The sequence below is a fragment of the Setaria italica genome, chromosome II (assembly GCF_000263155.2).
Source record: "Setaria italica strain Yugu1 chromosome II, Setaria_italica_v2.0, whole genome shotgun sequence".
Classification (NCBI taxonomy): domain Eukaryota; kingdom Viridiplantae; phylum Streptophyta; class Magnoliopsida; order Poales; family Poaceae; genus Setaria; species Setaria italica.
In genome coordinates this window covers 38,934,714-38,944,220 of record NC_028451.1, presented here as the reverse complement: position 1 = coordinate 38,944,220, position 9,507 = coordinate 38,934,714, and the positions used below count along the sequence as shown (strand labels likewise).

The 9,507-nt window shown below is 42.3% G+C and overlaps 1 protein-coding gene across 1 annotated transcript; it reads right to left on the bottom strand.

The window, feature by feature from the left end:
* Positions 1 to 1,574: 1,574 nt before the first annotated feature.
* On the bottom strand, positions 1,575 to 8,097 carry LOC101761030 (serine/threonine-protein kinase STY46). The gene is made up of 16 exons (XM_004957466.2): positions 7,624 to 8,097; positions 7,363 to 7,477; positions 6,115 to 6,206; positions 5,838 to 5,957; positions 5,461 to 5,515; positions 5,163 to 5,273; positions 4,561 to 4,614; positions 4,287 to 4,462; positions 4,097 to 4,204; positions 3,601 to 3,674; positions 3,328 to 3,503; positions 2,992 to 3,087; positions 2,748 to 2,828; positions 2,607 to 2,660; positions 2,088 to 2,222; positions 1,575 to 2,003 (listed from the first exon to the last, which is right to left on the bottom strand). The coding sequence occupies exons 1-16, from the start codon at positions 7,893 to 7,895 to the stop codon at positions 1,923 to 1,925; spliced, it is 1,800 nt and encodes a 599-aa protein (XP_004957523.1). The 5' UTR covers positions 7,896 to 8,097; the 3' UTR covers positions 1,575 to 1,922.
* Between the last annotated feature and the right edge of the window lie 1,410 nt (positions 8,098 to 9,507).

Sequence of the window (9,507 nt, the reverse complement as noted above, 5' to 3'; positions counted from 1 at the left end):
TGAAGTAAACAAGGGCTGAGAGCTCTGGTTTTCAATATTTTATTTCCCCTCAGTGAAACTGCGGAACAACTCGGAGCTTCACTTCATTTGATGTGCTGCATCGAGTAAAGAAAACAGTATTCATCTTCTAACCTCAAAAGTGCAGCCCCGAGCTTTTATCTGAAATTCAAGCAGTACCCTGCTACAGATCTCGGAAGTGAAGTATAAACGAACCGCATTTGCTTCCAGAGTTGCACGTGATGTACAGAATGGACTAAACGAAGAAACACAGAGATCTCATATCAGCTTTGCCGGCACTTTATTCGTTTCTTGGCGCCCTTCCAAAAGAGAACCAGAAAAGAAAAGCACCGCTGATGGTGCAAGTATGGTATCAGAATTCAGAAGCCACTCCCAGGAGCTCGGTAGAGCTCCAAAAACGGCTTTTGGAGCTGTTTTTGGTGGAGCCGAGCTAAAGGGAAAAAAATGAAAGGGCTCCTCGGGAGGAGCCGGAGCCATTTTTACATGCGCGAGGCGGAGCTAGTTTTCTTTTTTTGGCTCCGTCAGCTCCATCCCGCACGCCTAGCCTTGGTGTTACCAAAGTGCCCCTCCAGTTGGCCAATTTTACAGCAAAATTGCCACCGCCTCCATCTATCGCATCGCGCCCCTCTTTCCTCACGTCGCCTCGCCTCGCAGGCAGAGGAGCTTGGCCCGACGCCCCCCCCCCTCCCCCGTGCTGTCGGCCGCGGTGTGCTTCCAGGAGGTGGTTCCATGGCGCGGCGACGGCGACCCGAGGCGGCGCGGTGACGGGAAGCTGGGCGGCACGGCGATGGGGAGCTGGGCGACGGGGATAGCGGCAGCCGAGGCGGCACGGTGCCGGGGGACGCGAGGGCCGAGTGGCGACGGAAGGGCGGCGGAAGAGAGGAGACGGGAAAAATGAGATGAGGCAGATGGAGGACGTGGAGAAAAAAAAATAGGAAAAGGAAAATAAAGAAAAAAGAAAAGGTGAAGAAAAAAAGAAAAAAAAGAGAGAGTCCCTCTTCATTTATTTTTTAATTCAAATGGACTTAAACTATAAACTAATACTCCCTCCATCCCAAATTATAAGTCACTTTGACTTTTTTGATACATTCACGTTGCTATGTATATAGATATAACAATATGTCTAGATGCATAGCAAAGTGGATGTACCAAAAAAGTCAAAGCAACTTATAATTTGGGATGGAGGGAGTATTAAACATTCAATTCATCAATTAAAAAAATATATATCCAATGGCATATAGGACATTTGACCTCTTACATCTATTCCAAAAATACAAGAGAAGCTGTTTTACCAAACACTTTTCAAAACGACTCTATCTACACCAAAGAAACCGCTCCACCCAAGGAGTCAGAGCCGGAACCGTTTTAGGACAAGCCGGAGCCCTGCAAAACTAGCCATGAGTATCCGTCCAACATTGTCGATGAATGACCCAAAGATTTTTGACCTCACCAGGTCCGAGCAGAGTGCACGCAGTTGCCTTCCAGTTCCAACTAGAGCTTGCCGCATTGTTTCAGTCACTCACCATACCACATTATGGATCGTGTCCAGAAAAGAATGACCGACGCATAAAACAAACTAAATGATGGGATCTTAAAAGAATCATGCCACGGCCTGGATCTGGCTTATTATTTTCATCTACAGCAAGATTACACTCTGTTAGAGAAATCAGACTGTTAATGTACAGCCCACAAATATCCTCTCCTATGTTACACCATGTAATGCTGCTACTCAGGAGTAACAAGGAGAAAGACGGTACACGATAGCTGCAGCTAAAAATTGCCACTTTAGTCAACTGCAGCAAGTCTATATTTCTGTGTACTGGCGCTGGAGCTCGAGGAACTGGTGCTGGTTGTTGCTCAGATCCTTCAAAATGGACTGGAACCATGTACATTTCAACAGCGTCTCAATGGCCCCGCCCCCTCAGAGCTGAAAAGAAACCTCCCAATAATTTGTCCTTGTGCTTCCCCTCATGCTCATCTCCGACCTGTAATTCGAATTCACGACAGCATAAACTCCTGGCTCCTGTTCATACAAGTAAGATACAATGAAGTCTTCACACCGCACAAACCTCCTCTGATATTCTCTGGAGAGTTTCTAATATTTCAGAGAAGTCTGGTCTTTGAGCAGGGTCCTGCTGCCAGCATTTCTGAAGAAGCTCACAAAGCTTTGCATGTGTATGTTTTGGAATTGTAGGACGTAAACCCTGTGAATGAAACATAGTATATTAGAAGAGAGGGTTTCAAAACTGCAATTATGTTTCCTTTTTCTCTTTACACTTTACAGTGCAGAGGGGGCTTAAAGTTTTAGATCTGTGGCAAAGAAAATTCTGGTGTAAGAGAATCTACTGCTGTTCATTCATTCTACATATTTGCTAGTGTTTAAGCAAATTCTATGAAAAATATGTTTCTTAAATGGTTTACACACCAAACATCTGCATGATTTCATGGAATAGATGTGGATTACAAAACATGTAACCAATTGTATCATAGTAAATGTGGTTAAAAGGACAAATTGAACGGAATCCACTTAGAAACAGAATTTGAACAAATTAGACAGCAAGAAAAATAATGAAACCGACAATTTTTACCTTCTGCACCACCCCAACAGCTGCTTGTAGTGGAGTCAAGTACTCATAAGGAATCTGCAGGCAATGACAATTGATAACTCATTTCAAAAGGTTAAGGTAGCATAAAGAATGGATAAAGTAACAGAAGATTAACTCTTGTACCTTCCCCGTGAGTAGTTCCCACAACAAAATTCCAAAACTGAAAACATCAGCCTTGTGGTCATAGGGTTTGTGCTCTATGACCTGCAACATGCAAGAATTTGTTAGGCAATGTATTACCTATGGACAAAGTAGTAAACTTTAAGCTCTATTTCTTGAGTCCATTGCTGTTCAAAACTGTGAATATCATACAATACAGATGAATTTTTATCATGAAAATCCAGCAAGCCTAATAATAAAGAGTTACCTCTGGGGCCATCCACCGGTAAGTACCAGTTTCTGCAGTCATAACTCCAGATTGAGCTTTAACACGTGCAACACCAAAATCAGCAACTTTAACAGTCTGCAGAAGTGGGGAAAAAAGTAAGCTAGGCAAATTTATCCAGCCATCAGCCATGAATTTGGTACAGTAGAAACCTATTCTGGCCATGAACCAGCATGGAGCCCAGTTATGGCAAAGGGAAATGGTCACAAACAATGCATGTCCAAATGTATAGAAGATAATATGACTGAAATGAAATCCATATGAAACAGGAGCTACTCCACATCCTCAGTAGCTTGATTAGATATTTAGATTACTTACCCCATTTTCGTCCATCAGAAGATTGGCAGTTTTCAAATCACGATGAATAATATTATTCTGGTGTAAGTAGCTCATGCCTTTTGACACATCCATTGCAACTCCAACTAAAGCAGGAAGTTTGAAAACACCTTTATGTTTATGGAGGTAATCATACACACTACCACCGGACATATATTCTGGAAGAGAGGGAAATATGATGGTTCACTAATTATTACGATTACCATCACAACAAGAAAATGAACAGCTTAAAAAGAACATTTTCTTCAGCCATACCTGTGACTATACATAGATTTGGGGGTTTAGTGCAAGCACCAATAAATTGCACAACATTCTTGTGACGGACCTTCCTAAAATCCAAAAACATACTCAGCAAGAATACATAAAAAAAACAGAGTGCCAGGGAGGCACTCTATAGGGTGATTTTTATCATAAAGATGATGTAAGTTACATAATGTATTTGCAGCTTAAATCTAGGCTCATTCTACGAAGAGATAGCCAATATGAAGATAAAGGACTGATAACATAAGATGTTGGTATGTAAAATGGCAGCAAAAGGATCTCAACTTAAAAGATGACTTTCACAGATAAGTGACTGTAGGATAGTACACATTATAGAAGAAATAAGAAGTCATATAAGGTTTAACATGACAGGTGCAATCTCAGATACCTTAAAGGTAGATTCAATTAGCATGCCAGAATAAAAATATCACAATAAGAACCCATCCTGTGATATAAAGTGAAACAGAGTTGAGTGTACAGCAAAACCCACCTCATAATATATACTTCCTGAGCAAATTCCCGCTGCATGTCCGCATTTATTCTCTCAGGTTTCAGCACTTTAATAGCAACATCTTGGCTGCAATATGTACCCCGGTAACTGGAAAGAGAAACAGATGGTTAAGTGAAAACAAATCAAATCTCAAAAGGGATTTTCATGATAACTAGCAACAGACACTCACAGATCACCATATGATCCTGATGCTACTTTATTCCCAAATTTGAGCAGTTTTACATCAATTTCCCATTCACTAGAACCATCTGTTGGTATCTCAACACGATCAGCTGCTGGATTCTCAGCAATCTGCATATTTTCGACGGGGGTAGACCATGAATGAGATGAAGACCATGCTTGTGTCTGCCAAACCCAAGCAAAAGTAGAAAAATGAGGATACACAAAATAAATCAGAGTTACAATAAGGGATAAGGATAAGAATGAATAAGCCTGTGTTTTACCTCTTCAATCCTGCCAATTTCCTTCTGTACTGCTTCTACTAAATCCTCTGTTTCCTAAATAAACAAGTAGGTAAATAAATACTAAGAGACAGACATAATAACAAAATAAAATGCGCAGATCACAGCCACACTCTTGCTCTAATTTTGAAGTTCATTGATATAGGTTACTAATATTACTTGGTTAATATATGTTGCATGATCCTTGATACAAGTCACAGGTTCTCATGCACCCGCATAAAATTAGTAACAAAATTCTATCAAAGCGGTAACCTTCATGATTTCTAGGACTTCTTATTTGTCTTAGACCTCATTAACAAAAAACGATGAAATGCAGAAATGATATAAACTATCGTGTGGATATCTTTTTTTTTACTAAGTTCATCTAACTAAGCCCTGAAACATTAGAAACAGCATATTCTAGTTGGGAACAAATCTTACGGACCAGCTAATTATTTATTAACTTTACAAGCAGCTTCTAAGAATTCTTGCTCTCTGACTGAATCTTTGAAAGATGTATCATAGAATCGCTATATATATGAAAAAGCAACGCAAGACTTGGTCATGGACAAAAGATAGCCAGAAAGCCATAAGATAGTGAATACCTCATCGTGCCAACCAACAACAACAAAGACGTCGAGTGAGTAACCATCATTTGTTGAAAATGCATGTGCTTCTTGAATGTTTAGACCAAGTTCACCAAGCAGAGATGTCAGCTGTGAATATCAGAAAATTTCATATCACTAAAAAAATAGATAAGTATTAACCAGTATTCACTCAAACAGCAATAGTGAGATATCAGTAAGGATGTAGAATACATACAGAAGGAGAAAGATAGATATGCACGGAACTTTTAAAGATATAAACCAACCCTATGATATACTCGAATGTGCATATATTTACCTCACTGAGAAGCTTTGGCTTGTCAATGGTAGAAAAGGTGATTTCATGCATGGGCCTGAAATGACAGACAATAAAATTATTGTATGTTGCAGAGAAACAAGTACTTCAGGTGAGAATGACCGCAAGCTAGGGCTCAAACCCGGCGATTGGCCTTTTCTCGACTCCTACCAAATGCTTACACCATATACAACACTAACTCCCAAGTTACACAGAGGATCCAAAACGAAAATATGTTTTAACTAGGATAAAATAGAAGGCAAAAGTAGGCTTCCTGTAAAGAGATCACTCACGCGTACGCTCGCACAAGAGGTCAAATGTTTCAGGTGCTATAAGATAAAATACAAGGTACCTAGTAGAATTTTAAAAGCAAAGAGTACCTGTACAGAGATCGACCATTATCAGAGGTGCTGTCATGATCTTGGCCTTGAGACTTGCTAACTTCAAGAGCAAGGGCCTCAAGATTTGTAGAAGAACCGAAAGCAGGAGGAGGGTGTATGCTGGAAACAAGTCATAAATGTTAAAACAAAAAACCCTACCAAAACAAATCAATAATAGATCTGTATATGTATATCTTTTGTTGCGCATGGCAGAAGGCAAGATAACAACCGTTTGCCAATCATCCAAAATATTAGACAGATGAGGAAAAACAAGTACCTTTGCTGCCTGTTCAACAATCTTGAAGCAACTTCCTCCCCTGCAGTGTTCGAATCAGCATCAGTCTGATTCCCATCAAGAATTGGAGATACCTAATAAATCAAGACTCTCCAATAAGGATAATGACCAACAATAGTTGGAGGTCTTTAAATATGATTTAGAAGTTAGTAAAAACTAAAAAAATAAGAAGACAAACTTTATTTATGCATGAAATGAAAAGTTTAAATTCAGGAATAATAACATACTATCTATTAAAAAAAAGGGCACTGACATTGCTGCTTTGTGGAAAATCTTTCAACTCTGAATTTGTAGGTATGCTTATTTGGTCAAAAACAAAAGAATGCATAGATATTGAGTTATAGGCATGATCAAGCGAAATTCCCAGAGAAAGTCTAGCTACAATATTTGTACAAATACAACACGAGAAAAAGAAAATGCAGGACGGTGATCCGAACTCACAAGAATACAGATATAAGTAGTACACATTATTATTATTATTATTATTATTATTATTATTATTATTATTATTATTATTATTATTATTATTATTATTATTGTCAGGCAATAGGTGGAACCATAGATCATGTTGTAAGTGATAAGTGGTACTACAAGGACATTTGTAGATTTTTTTTCCTCTAAAAATCAATGAGGAGATTGGACATTAACAAATGAAGGGGATGCCAACTGAAGCTTGGCCACTGCCACTAACAGAAATCAGAAAACTATCAGATAAAAAAATTGAAGTGTTGAAGTGGAACAAAATCCTTACAAGCTTTCACTTACAACATATTAAACATCCAGCTACTCAACATCTTGCAATTCAAACACAGAAAACCAAACTACCACTTCTCAGATGCTATACAGCAGGGCATCGATGCAACACCATGACATTTCTTCGTGCTTTTGGCAATGCAGAGCTCAGCAGGATTTTGCAAGCAAAAGGAGCAAGATAATGGAATTGAGTTCATCTCAATGGACGAATCGTCCAATTCAAAAGGTACTCGGGTGAAACAGTGCACGTTTCTGTTTCTGAGGCAATGGGCGCAAAGGGCATACTCAATCGGCTCATGCAGTGTTGCCTGAACAATCAGAGGAGGAATTCTCCATTGCAGGAATCGGTCACAACCAACAACTAAAATCAAGGGACAGGGAAATCATATTGTGAATAAATAAATGAGGAAAACATGCGCTTGACTTCGTCTACTGTAACTACGAGTGGCGTTCAGAATTGCATTCGAAAATCATCACCTGCACGGCCCGCACCGCGAACGCCGGGCGCTGCGCCGGATCCCTCGCCTGCTCCAGCAGCCGCCTGTGCGTGAGCACGTCCTCCGCCCTCTCCACGTTCACATCCATGGCGTAACTGCAGGAAGTGGACCGAATCGGGGTCAGTCCAGACAGCCGCCGGCAGCAAAAACCACTGGTGGGGGCGAATTGCATTCGCGCGCCACGTCACGGTGTGAGCTCGGAGTAAAGGAACCAGCGCGCGAGCGAGCAGGGACGACGCACCGGGCGGGGAGGCGGTTGAAGTGGTTCCAGAGCTCGTCGTCGAACCCGGGCGCCCGGGCCTCGGGCAGGCCAGACTCGTGGAGGCGGCGGAGCACCTCCGTGTACACCTCGAGCTTGTGGCGCTGCTGCTGCTGCTGCTTCCGCGCCTGCGCCGCCACGGCGGCCGACGAGGAGGACGTCGCTGGCCCCGCCGCCCCTCCGCCGGACGCGGCGGCCGCCGCCGTGGCCGCGGCGTGGCTGCCACAGCTCTCCGCGGCCTCCTCCACCGCCATTCGCGTTAGCCCCGCCCCGCCGCTCTAGGTCTCGATCTCACCCCCAGCTCGCGGATTAGGAAAGCGTAGAGGGGCGAGAGAAATAAATAACCGTGCCTGATTTTTTGAGGAGGAGGAGAAAGGAAATTGGAAAGTGAAGGAAGGAAACGGCTGTGGAGAGGGGGGATTTTCGTTTTGCAGCGGTGACTGCCCTGCCGGCAGCCGGCCACTGCTTATATACGCCGCCTGCGTGCGGCAGCGCCACCTGGGAACGCGACTTCAGATTACCTCTCGCGGGGCCGGAGCAGGGCCCAGGGCTGGTGATAAACTTGGCTGGCTGGCCGCCTGGCCCGGACGCTGTGGATTACCTGCCGCAGCCAGCGCCACGTGAGCGGTGGCTCGAAGGTAGGATTATGTATTCGGCTGGTTGGATACTTTGGATCTCTGACACAATAAGGTAGGAGAAGCTAAATCGGAGTAAACCAGCGCCAAATCCGGCAACATGGTCGTCTGTTGGAAACAATGCCATTAGCAGTATGATTTGAACAGGTGTAAAGTAGTGGTAGGATTTGCTAGCATTGTCACGTACTACTTTCTCCGTTCTCCAAATTGTAGATCGTTTTGATATTTCTAGATTTATAGATATTATTATGCATCTAGATATAGGGTATACCTAGGTGCATAATAATATCTATATGAATCTATAATTTGAAACGAAGGGAATAGTAAGAAAAGAGCAAAGGTTTGATGAGGATACCCACCTTCAATTGTCATAATTCAAAGCTTGGTGTTTATATGGTAGGATAATTTATCATCGATATATCAGGGATATATACATGTCACCGCGATGGCAAATGAAAAATTAGAGAAAATTGCAGCAGCAAAAGACGTATTCAATATTAGTGAGGATCCACCCTTCAGTGACGCGCATTATGATGATTATGGTAGAAGAGCAAACCGGAACCGTATGACCCTCCAAGATGCAATCAACATTGCCATTATTGCCAATGTGTGATAATGGTTGCCTAAAAAGTCCAGTGCATGTTATCAAGAGATATCTCATTAACTCTACGAGATTTTGCAAGCATACCATGATGTTAACAATAATTTTTCATTTTAGCGCTTTGAGACACCCTTTGGTAAAAGGGCAAACTAGAGCCATGGATTTGACTGGTGGTATGTTCACAGTTTTCTCTAAGAGGAAGTATAATAAGGGGCTGTAAGTTGGTTGAATGCTGACGTGGAGGAGAGAGAAGAGGTGAGAGAGGAGAAGCGGGCTATAAGCTTACAGCCGACTTGGGCACAGTAACTAAGAAACTTTATGAGAATGACTTGTGGACCATGTATTAATGGTGAAGAGCTAACCATTGTACGAGTGGGCTAGGAAAAGACTAAGAGAAACCTTACAACCCGCTTGCTAGCTGCGTTATTAAACTTGCTCTAACGTTTCAGCCGCACAGATCCAAAAGTGGTGATCTTTGAATATTCCAAGCATTAACCTCCGATCCCTAGACCGACAGAAAACAGTCGATCAAATGGTGGAGGGTTCAAGCAGATTTCAACAGACCAACCAATCCAGCTTCAATAATTTCGCGCATGCATGGACGAGGTACGCCAGCTCGGTCACATGCTT